The 24,352-nt window shown below is 42.1% G+C and overlaps 1 protein-coding gene and 1 long non-coding RNA gene across 10 annotated transcripts in view; one reads left to right on the top strand and one right to left on the bottom strand.

Moving 5' to 3' along the window:
• PRDM15 (PR/SET domain 15) overlaps positions 1-24,352 on the top strand; it is a 65,207-nt gene that overhangs the window by 1,195 nt on the left and 39,660 nt on the right. For 2 of the 8 annotated variants that reach the window (XM_053305572.1, XM_053305570.1), the window contains exons 2-10: positions 1,765-1,870; positions 3,167-3,240; positions 5,952-5,997; positions 9,034-9,127; positions 11,628-11,781; positions 13,471-13,723; positions 14,753-14,878; positions 18,255-18,353; positions 20,458-20,682. In XM_053305572.1, the coding sequence (XP_053161547.1) occupies positions 5,961-5,997; positions 9,034-9,127; positions 11,628-11,781; positions 13,471-13,723; positions 14,753-14,878; positions 18,255-18,353; positions 20,458-20,682 (988 nt within the window). In that variant the 5' untranslated portion in view covers positions 1,765-1,870; positions 3,167-3,240; positions 5,952-5,960. Of the gene's footprint in view, positions 1-1,738; positions 1,871-3,166; positions 3,241-5,951; positions 5,998-9,033; positions 9,128-11,627; positions 11,782-12,814; positions 12,994-13,470; positions 13,724-14,752; positions 14,879-18,254; positions 18,354-20,457; positions 20,683-24,352 lie in introns of those variants that run through there. The other 6 variants (XM_053305573.1, XM_053305571.1, XM_053305574.1 and 3 more) reach the window with 6 other exon arrangements.
• LOC128349390 (uncharacterized) lies at positions 1,828-22,730 on the bottom strand. Of its 2 annotated transcripts, none has more exons than XR_008318788.1 (4): positions 22,620-22,730; positions 8,989-9,106; positions 3,730-3,827; positions 1,828-2,222 (listed from the first exon to the last, which is right to left on the bottom strand). It is a non-coding gene; the product is annotated as an uncharacterized LOC128349390 (long non-coding RNA). The 2 variants fall into 2 exon arrangements; XR_008318787.1 differs by having other exon boundaries at positions 8,989-9,150; positions 22,620-22,707.

Genomic DNA, 24,352 nt, shown 5'->3' with positions numbered 1-24,352 from the left:
ATGTAAAAATAATACATCTGACAGGTTATGATGAAGGACTGAACAGAAATGGTTCAGAAGTGTCTAGGCTGTACAAGGATGTTTCTTGACTTGTTTGCCTCATTTACTATTTTGTTTATTTTATTTAACTTATGTATACAACCCAAAAATCTGGGTAGTTTACAATAAAACAACACAGATTGAAACAAAATTAAAACAATTTTATTTTTTAAAAACAATGATAAAATCTGTAAGTCTTAATTAAAAGCCTGGATGAACAAATTCATCTTAACAGCCCTTTTAAAAGCTGTCAGAGATGGGGAGGCTCTTAAATACACAGGGAGGGCATTCCAAAGCCTCAGGGTGGCAATGAAGAAGGCCCATCTCTGAGTGGCCACAAAAATAGCTGTTCAATAAACATGTTTAAGAAAAAAAGTGATGTGACATGGCATATGGGAACCAGAAGTATGTGATTAAGGCCAGGGTAGTTGTTAATGTTGTTTTCTAATTTGCATGAGATTTGTGTTTTTATTTCATGTCAGATTTTGTTATTTTTGTTCCACTTAATGCATTTATGCTTTCTGGTTTATGGTGACACACACTGTGATGCCATTGCATTATTTCAGAGGAAAACATTAATTTCCATAATACATTGTCATTTGCACACATGTTCACATCCTGCAGATGATGTTAATTAAGCCTACACATCCCACCTCTTCTTGATATGAAGGAGGAAACATGTTTATTGAAGATATTTTATTGTTAAAAGTTCACAAAAGACACTTGGTAATTGGTGCATTCAGTTGCAAGGTTTATGAATGATGTGGCAATTATGACCCTAAAACACTCCTGGAGCCAGTGGAGTTCTGCTATTATAAGACCATTTAAGATTATGGTCAACAGTCATGGATCTTGTACAGAATTGAGCTTAGGCAACAGTGTTAAGTGTAAAATAAACTGTTGGAAAGTGTTTTTGTATGCTTTCAGATACAGGCCCTTTTGTTCATCAAACTATAATTTCCCACTCAAGTAATTATATAAATAAATCAAATTTCCCTTTGGCTCTAATCTTGCACATGCTTGTGCATGTTTATTTCTACTGAAATCTCTCATAGTTGTTAGATTAGGGCTAGACTGTTTGCTCAGTGTCAAGTGCCTAGATTTGCTCAGCTACATTCAAGTATGATCTCACTGTTTTAATTCTTCTGACACCCTTTTATGTATTTATTTGATCCATTTCCTCCCTTGCTTTGCCTGAAGAGTAATGTACCAATTAGCAGATTAGTGTAAATTATCTGTGTTCATTTGACTTGGACATTTCTGCAAACCTGTGAAGCTTTGACATCTGATTGTTCTTGTATGTTCTTATAAAACCAAGGCAGTGCAATGCATCTTATTCATTTGTACACTATATCAGAATTTGGCCCAGTATCCCTGGGAAAGTATTAGAAAAGTAAGGGGTGAAAACAAAATCACAGAGTAGTTCTAAAAATGTTACAAAAGCTATGCATGTAGACATACTTCTTTTTTTCAATGTGTTGTTTTAAGGCATAGATCACAGAAACTTGCATAGTGTACTATGTCCCTCCACCCCCATCCTCTGTTCTTCCCCCACTCTCTGCTGTGATTTGGTGTACCTAGGAGCCTAGGTCTGTGTCGGGGGAGAAAGATGAACCATGCAAGTTCAAATCCTGGATGAGTCAAGGGTGCAGAGAAGGATGGAACTGAGGAAAATGCTGTCCAAACCAGTCTGCTTCCACAGCCATGTTATGTTTCTCTTCCAAGGCTGGCTGTGCATTTCTGGATCAGACCAAGGCATTGTAGTCCAGTATTGTGTTTGCAGCAATGACTAACCAGATGCCTCTGAACAGCTCACAAGCAGTGTGAAAAGGTAGTGGCTGTTGTTTGTACCAGTATTTGCTGTTCAGAGGTATGCTTCCTCTGAATATGGAGGTTCCATAAAACTGTCATGGCTAATAGATCTCTATAGCTGTCTTCTGTGAACTTGTCCAGTTCTTTTTGAAGCTATACAAGGGAGGTTTTTATGGAATCCTAGTCAAGAACTATAATTGCCTTCCTAATTCCAAAGAATCATCAATCCTCCCCATAGTGGATCAGCACTGTAAGACTATCTTGGCTTTGGAATTTGACTGTAAAGCCTTGCTTTTATAGCATCAGTCACCTTTTGGCAGTGAAGAAAATGGAACAAGTGTCACAGGTGATGTTGTGCTCAGGGTTTGCATCTGTAAAGGAAAAAATGATATCCATATTAGTCACAATTGAAAATTCATGAGAAGATAGGTGTAAGAAGTTACTGTTTAAAAAAACAACGTGAAATTGACTGTTTACTAGAGGTGTGCATGAAACTGATTTAGTGTATCGGCCCGTCTCGGAGGACTGGTCTACCCACTGCATGACGTGGGTAGACCAGGACTCAGCTCTGGACTTCGCACATCAGCGCTACACATGAAACAATTCAAGCTAGAAATGGGGTAGTTCTGTTTCAAACTCAAAACATGCCCTTTATTTTAAGGGCAATTCGTTTTGAGCTCACAACGCTCAAAACAGCCATTTCAAGCTCAAATATTTCGAGCGTGAATCGATTTACGCATCTCTAGAAAATACACTAGGTTGTGTGAAGTATATAATGACAGTGGCTGACATACTGCACAGCATCCAAGAGGGATGTGGGTTCACTGCTTCCTCACCAGCCAAGAGCCCATGCATGCACCTTCCAAATGCAGAGGTTTCTCTGTTCCTCCGAAGCTGTGCATTATTGCAGTTGCGGCTGACCCGATTCATTCCCAGTTGATGTAGTTAATGTTTTAAAGACAGAACATCAGTGACACGTTTTGTACTGATTTTTCTTTTTTTACTATGTAAGCCAAAAGCCTGAGTTTCCTCAGGCAGCTTCCTCAAACAAAAAATACATATTTATATTCCAGTATCTATTACACGCAACATGATGCATGAAGGTATTGTGTAACTTGGCACTTTTTAATTTTTATTTTAAATAGTGGATATTAGAAGCTGGAAGCACAATCCAGATCTTCATTCCCCATGTAGACAGAGAGGCCACAGTGTGTGCATTGTTGGAAGAAAAGAAGTTGGAACAAGGGGTGGTAAGGGAGAGCTAGAAAGCAAAGGGATTTCTTCCTCATGAAATTTCTACTTCCTCCCCTCTCAGGTTCTCCTCACTGTCAGTCACCCCAGAGCTCATGAGCTTCACCTCAAAGAGGAAGAAGGAATTTCCTACATTTGGTAATCTGTTTGCTTTCCAGTATTCTCCCTATAATCCCCAGCTGCATCTTCATTCCTGGTTTATAGAGTTGCCATATTCTGGCTTTCTAAATCCGGGTGCCTAATTTGCATATTATGTAAACTGGCTGGAAAATAATTTCGAAGCAGAATAGTGACTTCACGTTTTGCTCCATAACTCCACTTCTACAAGGGCTAGAGCTTAGCTTTTTTTTTCTTTTTCTTTTTTCTTTTTTTTTAATGAAAGCTGAAATTTGGGAGAACCCCAGAGCTCATGAGCCAGTTAGTGCTTTTTTGGAGGGGAGTGACTGTGACCAACAATGGGGCAAGTTGAAGGGAAGGCAAAGGGCAGGGGATTACTGTGGCCTCTCTAGCCCATGCCCACCCCTCCTGTCCTCCAGTACTCCACCCACCTAATCCCTTCCCCAAACTAGGGCCTATTTAAAGAGGTCTAACCTGTTACCTGACCAAGGAAGGGTGGAGGGGGCTTACCCATATTTGGCTGGGGGCTTCCAAAGTATTTGACTGGAGTATGCCAGGTGTTGCTCTTGGAGGCACTCTTGGGCTGAGCAGACACCAGGACTTGGCAGCTGTGGGGGGAGAGCAGATAGGCACCAGTCAGGCATCCACTCAGTCAAAACAAAACAAAAACCAAGAAAAAGGAAACAGAGAGACCCTAGTACTGGCAGGCTGGGCACCAGACAGAACACACCAGCCTGCAAAATAAAATAATTAAAATGCAGTTCAATCTAGGCACACAGCAGCAGCAAAGAAGTGCAGCTTGGGGCTGGAGAAAAAAAGTCAGCACAGCACCCCAGTTATTAAAGTTACTTGGGGCTGGCTACTAGCAAGAAGAAGAAGAAAACCAAAATAAGAAAAAAAAAATTCAAAGCAGCAGCACCCAGTTAAAGACACTGGGGGCTGTTGGTACAATTAAAAAAAACTGGGGAAATCAGCGCAGCACCACAGTTATTAAAGCCACTGGGGCCCGGCTACAAGAAAGAATAAGAAATCCAGAAGGGTGGGGGGGGTGAATTCCAAGCAGCACCCAGTTAAAGCCATTGGGGCTGTTACAATTTTTAAAAACTCAGAAAAAGAAAATAAAAGCAGTTGGCAATGCAAATTAAAAGTGGGGGGGGGGGGGATAGAGAGACAGATAAGCCCAGCAGGCAGTCTCCATCTCTGTCTCCACTCACTGGGCCAGGCAGGCCAGCTGGCCCAGACTAGTACCACCAGTCTCTGCTCTCAGTGCTGCTGCTATTGCAGTCTCTCTGATCCTTCTCTCCTGAGCCACAAATAGATCTATGCCTCCAAGCAGCCCCTTAAATACATTTTGAAAATTCCTACTTTGGCCTCCCCCCTCCCTGCTCTCTCTCCCCCACCCCCCAAACAACGGGGGTGCAGTTGCCCATGACAACACTTGATTTGAATGATAAGACAACCAAGAAGCAAGGAGATCCTAAGCTCATCCCAAGCAAGGGAAAAACTGCCCTCCAAAATGTTGCTCGCCACTCGAATCGATTCATGTTGAATCGGGGCTGATTTGAATCAAACCTAAATCAGACCCTTTATTCTAGGGACAATTCAACTTGAGTTTGAATCACTCGTATCACCCTGACACGAGCTTGAATTGATTCATACATCTCTATCTGACACACTAAACCCCAAGTAGATCCTCTGTTCTCCAAAAGTAGATCAATTGAATGTCACTTGTGCTCAGTAGCGGCATAAGAAAGCTGACTAGCCTTTTAAAGCAGCAGATAGCTTTTCTTAGAGCTGGTCTTGTGGTAGCAAGCATGACTTGTCCCCTTAGCTAAGCAGGGTCTGCCCTGGTTGCATATGAAAGGGAGACTAGAAGTGTGAGCACTGTAAGATATTCCCCTCAGGGGATAGAGCCGCTCTGGGAAGAGCTGAAGGTTTTGAGTTCCCTCCCTGGCTTCTCCAAGATAGGGCTGAGAGAGATTCCTGCCTGCAACCTTGGAGAAGCTGTTGCCAGTCTGTGTAGACAATACTGAGCTTGATAGATCAATGATCTGACTCAGTATATAGCAGCTTCCTATGTTCCTACCATCATCCTTCATCTCCTTAGTATCAGCGAGTACACTCTGGACCTTGTAAGAAATTTGTAAGATTTTGAAAGATACCTAAAGATGGGTGCTGAACTAAGATGATCTGGATACATTTGTTCATTTCAGCTCGGTAGCCTTAGACCATACAACACTACTCAGTGTATAGTTCACAGCCAGTCCATAATTTAAAAAAAAAAATTTCAAAAATAGATATACAATTAAAATAATATATGATATAAATAAATAATCCCCTATAAATAAACATGCAAATTAATAATCACTTTTTCACATGCTGCCAAGACATTAAGATAGTTTTAGACAACACAGATTGCTGTGCAAAACGGCTGTTCTGGTACAACTCACCCTTGCACGATCGCAAGCCATGCACTACTTATGCAAGTAGTGCACGTCCTGTGATCATGCAAGGGTGAGATGTGCTGGAACAGCTCTTTTGTGTAGCATTGTGTGTTCATGTATTAGATTCCACAGCAGTGTGGGCGGTTATAAAACACCTGCATTACGCTGTGGGGCATGTCAGCCATTGACAATGACAGAGATGTAGGAATCCATATCACTCCATAGGTCAATAGTTGGTCAGGATGTGCTCAACAGTCTGATTGGTGTCTACTTTTTTTGTTTTGACAGATTTCAGAAATGGCAGAAGATAGCAGTGAGGAGACCATGTTTATTTGTAAGTTGCTTGTTTTTCTATTCCATTTGTAAGCCTATTTAAGGGACACATAATTGTTTAAACATAGAGAGAACATTTCTGTTTAATTTGTAATTTGTAATTTGAATTAACATGTATTTAAAACAGCAACCACACAACAAAAAAGGAAGACTAATTTGACATTCATGTATTTAAGTGGAAAGTCCAGCTCTGACTAAAGGTAAAGTTGTGCCATCAAGTCGGTGTCAACTCCTGGTGACCATGGAGCCATGTGGTTTTCTTTGGTAAAATGCAGGAGGGATTTACCATTGCCATCTCCCGCGCAGGATGAGATGATGCCTTTCAGCATCTTCCTATATCACTGCTGCCCAACATAGGTGTTTCCAGCGGGGATCTGAACCAGCAACCTCTTGCTCCCTAGGCAAGTTACTTCCCCACCGCGCCATTATGTGGCCCATCCAGCGCTGTCTAGTCAGATGGAAAGTGACATGTCTATACCTACAAAGATTAGAATTGTTCGGAAAATGTTTTTCCCCGTGACATTCTATGGATGTGAAAGCTGGACTTTGAAGAAGCGAGATAGAAAAAGTGTTGACACTTTTGAATTTTTGTACTGAGTTGACACTTTTCTTGTCCTTAAGAGTGCTGATAAAAGAACTTCTGGGCAGCTAAGAACATAAGAACAGCCCTGCTGGATCAGGCCCAAGGCCCATCCAGTCCAGCATGCTGTTTTGCACAGTGACCCACCAGATGCCTCTGACATTATATTTCTCTAATCAGTTTTATAAAATACATGTAAAGAAGCACCCACAATATGTCTGAAAGGTGCATGTCTTTGTGATTTTAGCTAGGTAAGGTTCAAATATGAGATTTGCTAAAATTAAGACTTTCTGCAGAGTCTTATGCATGCAGGAGACCTTTTTGACACCACAAACATTGAATTTCCAGTCATGTTCTGGTTCGTTCCCTTCATGTACCTTTAAAATGAACTGGGAGATGTAGCATTGCAGTCAGCCCTCAAAGTGATGGGATTAAATTTGTGCAAGAAGAGGGGTATGTTAAGTTTTACGGAACAGATGTTCGGAAAATGCACATTTCCCCAGTTTGGTGGGTATCTTTCATGGAAAGATCCTGTTTCTCATACTCCCAAGTTGGATTTCTTATTTGCTGTGGAAGTCTTTCCCTCCACACCAGTAATTTAACAGGGGTGAGTGTTAAAGTGTATGTGTGTGTGTGTGTGTGTGGGAGAGAGAGAGAGAGAGAGAGAGAGAATGAATGGGCATCCATGGCTTCAAGCAGTCTCGTTTTATACGCCAAACAATTCTTTTATACTAATGTAACTGTGTGTGTGCTATGAAAATGACTGTTACTTCCTTTTTCTGCTTCTTAATGCAACATTGCAAGAAATAAATATTGAAGAGTTAGAACATATCTGATGGCTTTATAGATGCCCACAAGGTATAAAATAAATCAGTGTCATTTGGTTGCAATGACTCTGCAGTGCTAAGAACTATAATCAGCAAGCTAAGCAGTTGTACCTGAGATGCTACTCATAAACTACAGATTGACTCCAACTGGGACTTTGGGGGTTTTATTAGGAAGCACAACAGTGAGATGCAGTAGTGCAGAGATAAAAGCAGGTGCTCAAATCTGTAGATCTTGCTTATTTTTCTATTGCTGACTCAGAATTAATGCCCATACCAGTAGGAATTGTTTGGAAACAGGTTGCCTCATTCTCAAAAATATCATTGTAGGATGTGTCATTGCAAAGATAAACAAAGAAGTGAAAAGAAGAGGTAACCTCCCCCCCGCTTCTTTTTCCCTCCCCCCCCATTCCTTTTCTTTTTTGGCTCAAAAGACACTTGTAGTTAATGTTAAACTTGCATTGTGTCTGGGATCCAAAAAAGAGACATGCAGATATAGTACCAAATAGTACCAAATGTACACAAGCCACCTAATGGCGCAGCAGGGAAGTAACTTGGCTAGGGAGCAAGAGGTTGCTAGTTTGAATCCCCGCTGGTATGTTTCAGTTTATAAAGCAGCTTGTTTCTTCAGCAGTGACAAGAACAGCCACTAAAGCTCTGGCAGTATGTGCAGATTTCTTTTACACATAAATGTTGCCCCTTGTTTGTATCCTCTTATGTGATGCCTCTTGGTTGCTGTAAATACCGTCAGCTCTATGCATTGGCTTTTTTCCTAGAGAAGACAAACCTGATTACCATAATTCATGTTCTAGTAATTTCAAAACTGGACTAGTGTAATTCACTCAACATGGGGCTGCCCTTGAAAAGATGGAGCTGTCTAATGGTGTCAGTTGGTCTACAATTATTGTCTGGGACAGGCTGGATGGAGCATATAACTCCAGCCTATTTGATCTTTGTTAATAATTTTTTTAGCTCAGTTCAAGGTGCTTACCTTTAAAGCCCTAAATCGCTTGGGACCTGGAGAACTTAAATACTACCTTTTCCCATATGTGCCTTCCCATCCACTCCATTCAACATCTGCAGTCCTTCTCTGGGTCTCCCGACCACCTGGATGCAGGTGGGCTGAAGAGGAAGGGTTGTAATGTTAGTGCTCTGGAATGCCCTCCCTAGAAAAGTCACTACATGTCTTCTCATCACTATATGTCTTCTAGTGCCAGGTGAACCTTGACTCTTTAAAAACACCTAGGATAACAATTCATTACGTCTATTCTTGTATTATTTCGCTTTAATATTGTGTCGTATCTTTCTTCTGTTAGCTGCTTTGAGTTTCCCTAAAAAGTGGAAGAAAAGCAGGATAGACTTTTTTAAAATAATAAACAGAGGTTAGACATAACTTGAGATAAGTCATGTACCCTTCCCAGAGATGGGTACATAATGTAGTGGAAGATGCAATATGCATACTGCATAAGATCTAGAAAAGAGCACAACCAATTCATACACAACATTTTAGGAAATGTTAATATGGTTTTCCAGCCAAACTATATCATTCTAGTGAGTAGAGGCTTGACATTTCTCCATGGCTACTTACTGAGAAATAAATGTCCATGCTGTTCTTTCTCTTGTCTGCTTCCAGGGTGTGAGGACTGTAGTCAGTATCATGATTCAGAATGTCCAGAGCTGGGTCCGGTGGTGACAGTTAAAGATTCCTTTGTGTTAAGTAGGGCAAGGTAAGTAACCTTCATGTTGCTCACTTTAAAAAAAGCAAATAGAGCTAGACTGGAAAATCTACAAAAGATAATCCTTTGTTCACACAGCACTTTTGTTTGTTTCTCTACTGCTGACTTAGAATGAATGGCCATACCGGTAGGAGTTTAATGCTGCATTTCTGATTATGTTTAACAGGAGAAGAACAAATGTTCCTCTTCAGCCCAGTAAAACGTCGCTCCAGTGTCTGTTGCTTGTTGTATCTACTACTACTACTATGATTATTTATGTACATCATACCAAGATAGGAACATAGGAAGCTGCCATATACTGAGTCAAACGATAAGTCTATCTAGCTCAGTATTGTCTTCACAGACTGGCAGCTACTTCTCCAAGGTTGAGGCAGGAATCTCTCTCAGCCCTAACTTGGAGAAGCCAGGAGGGAACTTGAAACCTTCTGCTCTTCCCAGAGCGGCTCCATCCCCTGAGGGGAATATCTTACAGTGCTCACACTTCTAGTCTCCCATTCATATGCAACCAGGGTGGTACCCTGCTTAGCTAAGGGGACAAGTCGTGCTTGCTACCACAAGACCAGCTCTATACATGTTGTATATGAAATACAAGAAATCTCCCTTGTATTTCTTTTTTTGATTGTGAGCCCCTTTGGGACAGGGAACTATTTTCTCATTCTTTTTCACATTTTTTTCATTTTGTCTGCGATTTAAACTTTTTTTTGGGTTGAAAACCAATATTTATTTATTTACTTACTTACTTATTGTTAAATTTATATACTGCCTATCATTAAAATAATCCCAAGGCGGTTTACAGCAAAATTTAAAAACAAGATTGTAAAAAAGACACAATTAAAATATTAAGCTAAAAATATAAAACAAATCTGATTAAAAATGTAAAACAAAAGCATAAAAGCAATACAGAATACAAAGAGCAGCAGCAGAGAATCAAATAAAAGCCTGGGCAAAAAGCCAAGATTTTACACTCTTTCTAAAAGCTGTGATGGAGACCGAGCTGCGAATAGCCACCGGGAGAGCATTCCAGAGTCTGAGGGCAGCAACAGAGAAGGCCCAGTCCTGCGTGCACGACAACTGAGCCTCCCTCCTTGTCGGCACCCAGAGCAGAGCCCCCTCAGATGACCTTGTCAAGCAGGCAGCAACCCTTGGGAGCAGGCGGTCCCTCAGGTATCCCGGGCCCAAACCGTTAAGGGCTTTAAAGGTCAAAACCAGCACCTTGAATTGGACCCGGAAACAAACTGGTAGCCAGTGCAGCTCTTTCAAAATGGGTGTGATGTGCTCCCACCGGGCAGCTCCAGATAAAATCCTAGCTGCCGCATTTTGCACTAGCTGCAGTTTCCCGAATAAGGCCCAATAATTAAATTACCAAATCCAGTCAATAACATCTGGTAGACTGTGTGTAAATAATAATAATGATGATGATGATGATGATGATGATGATGATGATGATTTCTTCAAACTGGAAATGCTCCTGGCTTTGGAGAACTCACACTTATAACAAGATATCTGCTGAAACAATTCTAGTGCTCTCTCTGGAATATTTCAGTACTGAACAGCCAGTGAAGAGGCCCTGCAGATATGACTGGCCAGCCAATACAGGAATGCATGGCTAGAGCATCTCTTTTTTCTCGAAGATAGTATGTAGCTTCCTAGTGTTTACCACAGAAAGGGAGAAAAGCAGAAGGAAACCAGATCACAACAGTATAAATGGTACATGTGTACTTCACCATGTGGACAATGCAAAAAATGAATTTCACAAGTGACTCAGTTTCTATAGTGGTTAGTCCTGTTTGAAAGTGTGCATGCACTCTGAGAGAGGGAGACATTTCCTTAATTTAGGCAAAGGCAGGCTGAAATGCTTGGAAGTAATACCAGTCTGAAGTATTATACCTGTGTAGAATTTGCAGTATGCAAAGTTCCACAGTCTTTGTCTTCACAGTAATGTAGTAATATGCTATAAAATTTGAGATTGCTTCAGATTTTGGACTTCCTACATAGAAAGCATTTCCAGGAGAATTTGGACAGTCTGCACATGATGTTCATACCTTTTCCTGCATAGAAGTGTTTTCCAGACAGGAAAAATCGTAACATTTAAAATTGCCACTCAGTGAGAGGAGAAGAAGAAGACATGCAAGGGAGCTGGGTCTCAGCACTGCAGAGTTTGCATCTGCTTCTTGTGTTGCTGTTCAGTGTGAGTAGAGTAGAAGAAGAGGTGTCAGGCCAGCTTAATTAGATCAAAGTCTCAACGGAAGAGCCATATTTGCAGATCTGAAGAGCCATATGTGTCTCTGGAGACACTGGCTGGCCACCTTGATCTAGAAAATTCTCTTCGTGTGCTTGTTAATGATATCAGCTGGTTTTGCCATTGCTGTATTAAGGGCTGCATAATTTTCTACACAGATGCTAGCAGATCTGTATTAGCTCTCTTAACACAGATCTACTTCAGTTAGCTCATTTATGATTCACTCATTTGCCCCAAATATTCACTTCTTAGATCATCCCTTCCCTCCAACTTGGAGATCAGACAACTCGAAGATGGAATTGAAGGCATCTTTGCAGTAACACAGCTGGTCAAGCGTACACAGTTTGGCCCCTTTGAATCCAAGAGAGTTGCCAAACTGGAAAAGGAATCAGCATTTCTCTTGAAGGTACAATGAGTTTAGATTAGGAATAATATAAAGACACTAACAAATGCACAACCAGGATCCATCATTGCTTAAAGGTGTATCTATCCCATATTTCAGTTTGATTACCTTTCAGTTAGCAGGTGGCTGTCAAAAGCTTATTAGGAGCTGAAGATATAATGTTATTGTTTGTATAACACTCAAAACAAAATTTTATTTTTTAATTTTACATTTATATTCTGCTTTCCCTCTGAGAAGCCCAGAACAGTGATCATGGTTATGTTTATCCTCACAACAACCCTGTGAGATACAGTAGGCTGAGAGAGACATGACTGGCCCAGAGTCACCCAGTGAGTTTCATGGCAGAATGGGGATTTCAACTCAGGTCTCCTTGGTTTTAGTCCAACACTCTAACCACCACACCACGCTGGCTGTCAATCGTGAATTGATTGCCTTTGTTGACTCAGAGGATGGAGTCAAGCTATCACTTTGTGGTGGCAATCCTGAGGAACTACATTGTCCAAAAGGTCTAATGCACCCTAGATTTCCTGGCCAAAACCTTTTGGAGAAGCTAGATTTCCACAGCCTGAGGGTTCTAAAGCAGTATAAATAGGCAGTGGAGGACAGTCATCATACCTTGCTTTTCAATTTCCCCGAAGCATCTGGTTATTTGGCCTCTATCAGAGGCAGAATGTTAGGCTGGGTGGACCTTCAGTCTGATCCAGCAGGGCAATTATTACATGCTTTTTGGGGGAACTAGTATTTGTAGTTGGATATGTGGAAAATATAAGCCCTTTTCAAGCATTGTAGAAAGTGGAGACACTACTCTCATCCAGCATTTCCAATTCCACTTGAAAGCCCCACCCCTGCCAAGATGCACTCTGAAACCCTGCTCTCTATGCTTGCAGCATTTGTCTAAAGACGTCTCGTTGAAAGATTCTTCCCATGGTGAATGCTGGAGTGCCCCAGCGTTCTAATCATAGGGATACATAGAACGCTGGAGTGCCGCAGCATTCTAATCATCACCCCACTGGTTCCATGTCTGACTCTGCAGACAAATGCTATAAGCATGCAGAGTAGATGGCAGGGCTTTAGTACTCCTCATTGTGGTGGGCTTTCAAGCATGCTCTCAGGGATGCTGTAGGTGAGTTCATTGTTACCACTTTATATAACCACTGAACTGGACTACAGTCAAGATTGCAGCATATTTCTGAAGTCAGAAAAAAGAAGAACATGGTTGGTTTTTTGGTTTTTTAAATTCAGTTTATATACTGGCCTTCCTAAAGTGGCTCAGGGCAGTTAAAATGTGTCCTTCCCATGTGGTAGGAAAGAGCACAAGCAAGTCAAGCAAATGTCAATGTAAAGTAAAGCAAAAAGGAATAGAGGGAGGAATATAGTGCAGCTTAAGCAAGAATATAGTGTGACTTCAGCAGCTATGAAGCAAAAATCTGCTAATTGATCAAGTCCAGGAAAAGGATGAGAGACAAGAAGCTTTTAGGTGTGAGAGTCAGTGCTGATTCATAAATTGCCATTTATAGTGGTAGCTTTGGAGCCGAATTCTCTTGGCTTTGTCCAAAATGGCCAGATGGAGGGACCCCCCCCATGAGTAGGACACATTTTAAAAGGAGAAATGCATTCTTGTATGTACTGTTATTCATTTGGGTGATCACGAGTTGTAAGTTTACATTCAATATTTGCATGGATGTCTATTAGGTTTTCCAGAAGGATGGGCCTCCGGTGTATTTTGATACCTCTAATGAAGATGATTGCAATTGGATGATGATGGTGAGGCCAGCCAGCCAATATGAACACCAAAACCTGACTGCTTTCCAACATGATAATGAAATTTACTTCACCACTTCCCGGGACATCCCACCAGGAACTGAACTAAGAGTGTGGTATGCAGCTTTCTACGCCAAAAAAATGGAAAAGCCGGTTCTAAAGCAGGTTACTAGTATTGCCAATGGTACGTTTGGTTGTTTGGCAGAGTGAGGGAGTGGAGAATTTATTTTTATGTTCACATTTTGCTACACCAGAACCGTGTTCTCTGACCTTTCACTTTTCCCTCTGTTGGAAATATTTCATACAAGCATCTTCCCTACATGCAAATGAATTGATAGTCTTTGACTGAATTATCTGAGGGCCAAACTCCACATTACATGCCGCCATATGTATCCTTCCTTTGATGTCTTCTTTTGTAACAGAAAGCAGCTTCCATAGCTACCAGTTTCCGTGGAGCAACACTGGAGAGAAGAGGCAGCTTAACCCTTTCCGTCACAACTGATTTTTGCTCAAACACACCCAAACACATCCTGTTTTGCCAACAGAAGAAAAGACATCTGTACTTGTATCTTTTACCTTGCAGGATGAAAAGCAACTTGCAGGAGTCAGTTTCGAGTGGGGAAAGACACAGAAGGGAAAGGGCTAAACACACACTGTTTCTCTGCGGAAACTATCTTGCATTTGAGTGAAATGCATGAGTGCCCTACACTTAACGTACCTTGAACTGTAGCCAACATTATATAAAAGGTTGCTGAAAAGTTATTAGCCTAAGTAGAATGGCGTTGGCCTTGGACTTACTTAGAACTTCCCTGCTAACTGAGCAAAGAGCCACCTTTTCAAAGTGGTGATTCTCTTTATTTAGCAGGGGGAGAGCTATTGGCCCTATCCACCCCCAGCACAGCATTCCTCCAGTGGCTGTGGCTGTTGCTGGTGTCTATCTTTTCTTTTTAGATTGTGAGCCCTTTGGGGACAGGGAGACGTATGTATGTTTGTTTTTTTTGTTTATTATTTCTCTATGTAAACCAATTTGGAAAAAAATACAAATATATAAATATTTGTAGTAGTAGTTATTGTGTTGTTTATAAGAACTTTTCGACCACCCCTCATAGAACAGTACGGCCCACATTACCGGCAGATATGGTGGTTCTTGATGTTTGTAAGAATGATGTGGTCACTGAAAAACAAGTGAATGCAAACATTGTCTTTCTCATAGATGTGTGTTTGGTTGTGATGGAATGTGATCAAGAAGGAAACAAAATTACTTCAAAGCCTCTTCAGACCAGCAACTTTTCTCACAAGAAAATCAAGAAATCCCGATTTCCTGAAGCTGACCTTGCAGGTATTTATACTCTTTGGGGTATATTCGTTACATACACTACTGTAGCCAGAGCGATGGCTCTAGAGTAGGGATGTGCACAAACCAGTTCAGAGGCCCTTTTACGGACCTCTGCACCAGTTCGAACCCTGGCCAGCTCGAAGGTTTGACAGCGGTGTGTGGGAGAGATGGCTATAAGGGTGGAAGAGGATGCACACACCCCTGCCGCATTTCCCCCACTGGCGCACGATTCCCTAAAAGCCCATCGGAGCGGCAGCGTACCTCCTTGCCATCCCATTCCGATGTTGTCCAGATGTAACTGGAAGTAGTAGCTGCAATTGCGCACGTTACATGATCATACCTGACATGCGTGAGCACGACGCGCGCAGTTGCAGCTACTACTTCTGGTTACACCCAGACAATTGGGCGTCAGGGAGGTATGCTGCTGCCCCAACAGGCTTTTAGGCAATCGGGCGCCGGCAGGGGAAACACAGGAAGGTGGTGTAAGTGCATCCTCCCCTGCCCCTAAAACCATCTCCCACCTCGCTGTCAAACCGGCCCCCGCCAATTCCGTGCACATCCCTACTCTAGAGTCACTTCTTATTGATGACGCAGCCGATGAAATCTGATGATGTGTATTGGATGTAGTTAATCCACCTCTGATGAGTATTGAGGTAAAGATATAAATGCTAAATTCTCATTTCATGGCTGGTGCCTCCATGAAAGAAAGCATAGATCCTTATTCCTCTTTGGAACACCATTCCCCCCCCCCCCCCCCCGATTTGTTCAGCCTCCTCCTTAGTGGCTTTTAAGGCCCTTCTTAAGACCTACCTTTCCCGCCAAGCTTTTGTCCTTTAATAAATAATAATAATAATTGTTGTTGTTGTTATTTGCACAGTCAAACAGTTATTATTGACTGGTTTGTTTTATCCTGTCAATAGAGTCCTTCCCAAGGACCTGGGATGACAGAATTTTGTTATCAGTATTGTTGTAGTTATAGGTATCACTGCAAAATATAGGCTGTTCCAAGTAAAGTTGTTTTTTGTAGTTGTCTGATGGTGATTTCTGTGGACCCTATAATGTTGAGGTGATCTTCAAGATGTTTTGGAATTGCACCTAGGGTGCCAGTTACTACTGGAATTATTTTGGTCTTCTTCTGCCACAGCCTTTCAATTTCAATTTGTAGATCTTTGTATTTTGTTATTTTTTCTGTTTCTTTTTCTTCTGTTCTGCTGTAACTTGGTATTGCTATGACGATTATTTTGACTTGTTTTTCTTTCTTCTCGACCACAGTTATATCTGGTGTATTGTGTGGCAGATGTTTGTCTGTTTGTAGTCAGAAGTCTCATAATATTTTTACATCTTCATTTTCTACAACTTTTTCAATTTTATGGTCCCACCAATTTTTGGCTGCAGGTAGCTTGTATTTTTTGCACAGTGTATCATCCCTGCTACCTTGTCATGCCTTTGTTCGTAGTCAGTCTGTGAGATCTTTTTACAACAGCTGATTAGGTGGTCCACTGTTTCATCTGCTTCTTTACAGAGGCAGCGTTTGCTATTTGTTGTTGATTTTTCTACTTTTGCTCTTATTGCATTTGTTCTTAGTCCCTGTTCTTGTGCAGCCAGTATTAAACTTTATGGAGAGGAGAGCTGGTCTTGTGGTAGCAAGAACGACTTGTCCCCATAACTAAGCAGGGTCTGCCCTGGTTGCATATGAATGGGAGACTTGATGTGTGAGCACTGCAAGATATTCCCCTCAGGGGATGAAGCTGCTCTGGGAAGAGCAGAAGGTTTCAAGTTTCCTCCCTGGCTTCTCCAAGACAGAGCTGAGAGAGATTCCTACCTGCAACCTTGGAGAAGCCGCTGCCAGTCTGTGAAGACAATACTGAGCTAGATAGACCAATGCTCTGACTCAGTATATGGCAGTTTCCTATGTTCTAAACCCGCTTTTTCTTTCTTCAAGTTGCCTATCTTGAGCCACTGCCAGGTCTTGGTGATGTCTGATTTTCCGGTTATATTGTGCAAATATTGACCATGCAGTGGCTTTTTCCATTTTTCTGCTTGGTTCTTGACTTGTTCTTTCTTGTAGGCCTGCTTTCTTTCATTGTTGTTGAATAGTTTTGCGTTATTGACCATTTTAAGTGCATCTTCTTCACTGTCCTTTATATATTCTTCAAGGCCTCTTTTCTCCTCCTCTACTGTTTGATGGACTTGTAGCATTCCTCTTCCACCTGAGCTGCGAGGGAGGTATAGCCTATCTACATCACTGCAGGGGTGCAGAGCATGATTGATGGTCATTATTTTCCTGGTCTTACGATCTAGCGTCTCTAGCTCTGCCTGGGTCCAGTCTATTATTTCTGCAGTGTATCTGATAACAGGTATAGCCCAGGTATTTATGGCTTGTATGGTGTTCCCGCCATTGAGTTTGGACTTTAGGATTTTTCTAACTCGCCTTTTTCTTTTAACTTCAGTGTGTGCGATGTTATCAGCCTGGAGAATGCCCAAGTATTTGTAATGTTCTTTCTCTTCTAAGTTCTTAATGTTGTTTCCATTGGGCAGTTCTATTTTCTTATTTTTCCTCTGTTCATTATTAGTACGGCACACTTATCTAGTCCAAACTCCATTGCTATATTGCTACTGAATATGCGGACAGTGTTTAGCTGTGATTCGATTTCTGATAGGAACTTTCCATAAAACTTCAAATAGTCAATGTAAAGCAGATGTTTTATTTTACTTGATGTTTTAGATGTTTGGTATCCGAGGCCTGTTCTCTTTAGTATTTGTGAAAGTGGGGTCATGGCAATTACAAACAACAGAGGGGATAGTGAGTCCCCTTGGAAAATACCTCTTCTAATGCTAACCTGTGCAAGTCTCTCACCATTGATTGTTAACTGTGTACTCTACATGCTCATTGCTTTTTTATATAAATATCTGTATGTTTTTGCTGACACCAGTTGCTTCTGAACATTTTAGTATCCATGCATGAGGCAATGCGTCAAAGGCCTTCTTATAAGTCAATCCATGCAACATTAGATTTGTTTTCTTCTTTTGCAATTTTCTAAAATCATTTTGTCAATCAGCAACTGGTCTTTTGTGCCTCTGGTGTTCGGGCAGTTTCCTTTCTGTTTATTATTATTATTATTATTATTATTATTATTATTATTATTATTATTGCTGTTGTTCACCACCTAGAGTCTTTGGAGGAGGTGGTATACAAGAAATTTTGAATAAAACAAACAAATAAATTCCAAAATACACATTTGCTCTAATTGATTGGGGCACATTTCTATATACCCTGAGTGTTATTGTTCCATAAATGTTGAAAGGATGAATTTACCATTCTTTGTTTAATCTATTTATGTATAGATTGACATACTAAGCCCTTAATCTATTTATGTAGGGAACGCTCTAGAAAGTAGCAGCCCTCTTGAAGCAGAATCCAGCCAATGGACATGTAAAGTATGCTCGCTATCTTTCCAAGAACCTCAGTTGCTGACAGGTAAGGGAAGAACAGTTCAACTACCACAATTCCATAGGCACATTATAAAATATAGAATGAAAAACTCCCAAGAATTTTGACTAACTAGTCCCCAGAAGTTAACAGTATAATTGTACCCTCTGGGGAAAGCCAAAGGGATCACTAGGAGACAGTCTTTTTATCCTGTTTGAAAGTCCTTTTTGCATCAGTAAGGGACTTGACTTCTGCCACAGTTTTCATTTTTAACTCCTCTGAAATCTGGTTAAATCTCTTTTTGGCAGTGGAACAGTTTTGATTAAACTATGGAGCATTCCATATCTTTTGCCTAGGTGGTGGTTTGAGTGAGCATGGTTATGTTATATATGCAAGTTTACATGCAGCTTCTTAATGCATAATTTAAGTAGGCTATTGGAACTGATTTTCCTTGTTTCAGAATTTGGCTTTCCTTACATAGGATTTTGGGTTTATGTATGTATGTGTTCTGCTGTTACATTTCTCGTTGTGGGAAATTGGAATTAAGAGCCACAGTCCAGAAGCATAAATGGGGCATAGATAATTCCACATGCTCAGTTGGGCTTTGGGCTTGGGCTTCTCAATCAGCAAGTCACCATACTACATGGCAGATTGCTTCTGAAATGGAGGAGGTTGAATAGCAAATCTGCTTCCCCTACCCCAAAGTCAAAAGTCCTGGTAGGTGTGCTTAAAGAAGCTTTCTGGGTACTGTGGTCTAGCCACGGGGACAGGGAAGAAAATGGCGATGGCAGCAGCGGGCGGTGGAGAGGGCGGCACATTCTCTCTCTTTGGCCTGCCTGCCGGCCAAAAGGCAGGAGCTCTGGCAGGTGTGGGGGGGGAGAAGACAATCACAGCGGGTGGGCAGTGGAGGGGACAGCTCAGCCTCCCCCTCTGGCCCACCTGCTGGCCACTAGGAATGTGCACGGAACTGCAGCGGGGCAGCTCGAAGGTGAGAGGGGTCTATCTTTAAGAGAGCAAGGTGCACTTACCCCTCCCGCCGCTTTCCCCCCACCAGCGTCCATGTTTTACAAAGCCCATCGGGGTGGCAGCATACCTCCCTGCCATCCCGTTGCCCCCGTCTTCCGAATATGACTGGAAGTCGCCGACGTGCCTGCTCGTACCAGCATGGGTGCGCGCATATCACATGCGCCCGCCTGTGCCGGTGATTTCCAGCCATATCTGGAAGACAGGGGCAGCAGGGAGGTACGCTGCCACCCCGATGAGCTTTGAAAAACACAGACTCCGGCAGGGGGAAAGCAGCGGGAGGGGTAAGTGCACCCTCCCCTGCTCTTAAAGATAGACCCTTGCCGGCTTCGAACCAGCGGAACTGCTGGTTCCGTGCACATCCCTACTGGCCATAAGGCAGGAGCACTGAGAGTGATGGGGAAAACAATTGGGGCGGGGAAATGGGGGAGAACTAGAGGCACAGATGCTCTGCGCCTGGCCCAGCTAGTTTGTATTGAATACACTAAAAATATATAAAAAATGAGAGATTATTCCTTCCCGTAGAATAGAGAAAATGGTAATTTCAGAATATTGTGACATATCTATTTCCCCCTCCCCCATATTTCATGTATAATGACAAATAAAATAAAAACTGACATGAAGTGTAAGTTACTTTCTGATGAAATTTATTCAGTTCTGTTTCTAGGGAAAGAGAAGCAGATGTATGATTTATAGTATGGCCTGTCATGTCATTGCAAGTCTCCCATGGGATTCCAGAAGAATTGTATATAATTTCTTGACCTGTTATTAACACTATGTTTGAAGTTCAAAGGTGCTAAGATGTATATTTTCAGAGACAAAAGTAGCACTTATAGCGCCAAGTTGTGCCTTTGAAAATTTCTTCCCATGTAATGAGGCATACAAGTTTGTATCATATTTGCACTTTGTTTTCTGGTGATTGCTAGCATTTACTGTATGGAATATTAGACTTAAATTTCCACAGAAATGTCATGGACTTTGTCATATCTTTGTAACAGAGACTGTGTGGGGAGCTTTTTGGCTTTAGGCAGTGTTTTGTTTAAATGAAGGAGACCTATTAGTAAGTGTCTAGGCTTCAACTACCCACATATCTTCCTGTGACTCAAAACTCCTCACCTTTTCCTTGCAGAACATCTGCTGAGTCACTTGGAGCAAGCCAAAGGAGCTCCACAGAGCAACCAAAGTGACACACTCTCAGAGAAGGCTGTGGAGGCGCCTCCTGACGATCAGCCGATAATCTGCGAAAGTGCCAACACGAATGCGGATGTGAAGAGAAAAGCACGAAGAGGCAGGAAGCCAAAAATGGTGAAAGCAGATACTCCTCTTGTGATTGTGGATGATAAAGACCCTTCTGGTGAGAACAGGACGTTATTAAAAGTAACTGTTGATGGCCTTTCATTTGATATCTCAATGAAATAATTACTTTTCAGTGCCAAGTGTGTTGATGGGGAAAGTGGATGATTTTCCACAGTATGCTTTTCCACCTTACAATATAGTTGCATTGTACAAATCATTGAGTAAAAAGTGGTCTACAACAACATGAAGAAATTAGCAATTGAAACTGTCTTGTACTGTCAGACCATTGGTCCATCTAGCCCAGTGATTCCTACTTTGATTTACAGCAGCTCTCCTAAGTGTCAGTCAGAGGTCTTCCCCAGCCCTGCTGGCCTAGGTCCAAAACAGACATAACATAAGAGATTGGGTCTTTCAGCTTTTTTCCCATCTCTTTAAAGTAGAGTAGTGGCCTTAGGGGAGGGAGTATATCACTCTTTCCCTCTCAGAGGCGTAACTAGGGAAAATAGCGCCCAGGGCAAGCACTGAAATTGCGCCCCTGTCCAAACAGGAATGATGGGACTTGTAGTCAACAATATTTGGAAATCCTTGTTAAAAGGAACACTGTACCATCTAGACATGGTTGTTGATCAAAACCTGAAAACATGAGCCATCTCTGTAAAAGACCTAGAACAACAGTCAGGAGTTATGTGAGGATTCCAAGTGTCATTTTCTCTGTCTCATCTCATTCTTTTTTTAAAAACACGACTTTGTCCTAGAGGATCACCTGCCCAAATAGCCACTAGCAAAATAGGGGAAGAAGAAGGTGGTGGTAGGGGTAAATGATTCCTGCCAGCCTTTGTCTTATGATGACTGTTGGCTCATGATGGGGTATATGTGCATTCACCACACCAGTGCTTACTTTGACATCAAGAGGTAGGAGGATACATTAGTTTGCCACACTAGACAGAGCCAGCTGAAACAGGAGCAAGACAGCCAAGTTCTGCCAGGGCCAAAACCAGCCCCTGCCAGACTAAGAAATCATTGTAATTTGCCCCTTCCTGTCACAAGCCCCTTCCTGTCTCAAATATCCCAGTCATGGATGGAAAATTCACGGTCAATTTACAAGAGACATATTTTCTACATGGAAGTTTCTTCTGTGCAGGTGTTGTGCAGAAACCCATGTGTAGTGACCGCCAGGGGCATAGCAAGGTTGGAATGGGCCAAGATGAGATTTTAAAATGGGCCCCCAGCCCCTCAAAGTCCAGGGCCTCCACACATCCCAGGCCCCCAAGGATTTAAGTATGATATTTCAAAATAAGTATGCTGCCTGGAAATACATTTCACTGAATACACACATGCACACTTCACAGTATATAGTGATATACATTGAGTACTATATATTTGTGCTACTTTTAATGCCTAGAACACACTAGCAATGCTAATTATTAAAATGGCCCCCTCGCTGCAGATTAGCAAAGGAGACTTTCAACCATGCAGGGTGAGCCTATGTTTGTTTTCTCAGAATTCTGAACAAATTCAGTAAAGTTTGATTCCAGGAGGTTTTTCACACGAGGCTTTTAAAGCCCTTTAACACACATCTCCTCTGGAATGGAGGTGCTGCATTCACATGTTGGCCAGATTTACCCTGAAGTCCCTGCAAGTTATTGGGGAGCAGTTCACACACAAGAAAAATAAAATAAAATAAAAGCACAACACATGCTTCACAGTTCTCACTCAGACCTTCTGAGTTGCAAAACAACTTGAACATAAGTGCATTTATAAATGAATGAATGAATGAATATTTGTTCCAGAAGTTTTTGTAATTTTCTGACATGAAACAAGCCACTTATAGGCCTTTTTAGATAGTTTTTGTTTTTAAAGCCAGCACATTTTCCAGTCTGTTTTAAATTAAATATTCAGAGACTTCTCAGTCTTGCCCCACCACCCATATCAAAGCCCTATGGCAAGCAGATCCCTATATATGGGGCTAACCACAAAAAGGAATTCACAGCCTACCTGCAAAAGCTGTGCTGGATGGTCTGGTCTGCTGCAGGGAGGGTCTGCTACAGGGAGCTCTGGCAGCCTCCTTCCTGGCTTGCTGGGGCCTGCCGAGTTCAGGCTTCAGGGAGGCCTACTGGGAGGCCTCTCTGGTAGCCCCGCCCACCCGCTGATCAGCTGAGAGGCGGGGAGAGAAGAGCTCTGCAGTTTGCAGGCTGCTCCGATCTAGGCCTCACCGATCCTAGGCCGGAGCTGGAGGCAAGTGGCTGAGGGGCCCTGGGGCTGGGCAGGTGGGCAATGGGGTGGGGGTGGCAGGAACTGGCATGGCGCCCCCCCCCCCAGTGGCGCCTAGGGCACGTGCCCTGCCTGCCCCCCCTAGTTCCGCCTATGTTCCCTCTGTCCTGGTCTCCCAATCTATATTTATTCATTCATTTATTTTATTTTATTTGTCATTCATTCATTCATTCACCACCCCAAACTTTATGTCTCTGCATGGTTTACAAGAGACAAAACATAATAAAAACAGCAATTAAAACAGCCTAAACTGTTTAGGGCTTTTATAACCAATACTTTAAATTCCCCCCCAAAATATATTGATAGCCAGTGTAGTTCTTTTAATATAGGTGTAATATAGTTTCTCCGAGATGATCCAGAGACCAACCTGGTTGCTGCATTTTGCACCACTTGCCATTTCTGGACTAGGTACAAAGGCAGCCCCATATAGAGCACATTGGAGTAGTTGAGTCTAGAGGTGACTGGCATATGCACTACTGTTTTGAGGTTGTTTATCTCCAGAAACAGACACAGCTGGTGTATCAGCCGAACCTGATAGCCACTGCCTCAATCTGAGACACCAGGGAGAGATTTGGATCCAGATCTACTCCCACACTGTGTACCTGTTCCTTGTGGGGGAGTGTTAACCCCATCTAAAACAGGCAGATCAAAATTGTTTCTTGAGATCCATACCTGCACAATAAGTACCTCCATTGCATTTGGATTCTGTTGCATTTAGATTTGTCGCATTTGGATTCTGTTGCATTTAGATTTGCATTTGGATTCCATTTGTTATCCCTCATCCAGTCCACCACTGTCTCCAGGCAGGCATTTAGAGAGGTTATGTTTCCCCCCGAAGAAATTGACATGGAAAAATAGATTTGGGTGTCATCAGCATACTGATAATACCCTGCACCAATCCCCAGATGATTTCTCCCAGCAGTTTCATGTAGAATAGAATAAACTTGTGTAGACTCATGTAGAATAGAATAAACTCATGTAGAATAGAATAAACTTTATTAAGATCCTAGAACAGACACGTTTCATGTAGATATTAAAAAGCATTGGAGACAGTATGAAGCCCTGCGGGACTCCATATAAAGGCTCTCGTGAAGAGTAACAATCTCCAAGAGACACCATCTGGAATCTGCTTGAGAGGTGGCGGCAGAACCACTGCAAAGCAGTACCTGCCATTCCCAGCTCCTTCAGATGATCCAGAAGAATTCCATGGTTGATAGTATCAAAAGCTGCTGAGAGATCCACAAGTGATGATGCAGGTGCATGTCTTTTTCTGCCAAGAGGACAATAGCAGCTTCAGGGGCTATTTAGATTCACACACACACACACACACACACACACACACACACACACACAAACACACACATTATAATTTTCTTAAGCACCTTGCTCCCCCAGCACCACTTCTCCAGTCAAATTTGGGACACCTTCAGTTCCCTCATCATGTCAGTTTTACCCCG

This window comes from Hemicordylus capensis, chromosome 3 (genome assembly GCF_027244095.1).
Source record: "Hemicordylus capensis ecotype Gifberg chromosome 3, rHemCap1.1.pri, whole genome shotgun sequence".
Lineage (NCBI taxonomy): Eukaryota > Metazoa > Chordata > Lepidosauria > Squamata > Cordylidae > Hemicordylus > Hemicordylus capensis.
Note: the sequence above shows the minus strand (reverse complement) of the source record. Positions and strands in the feature narration are given on the sequence as shown.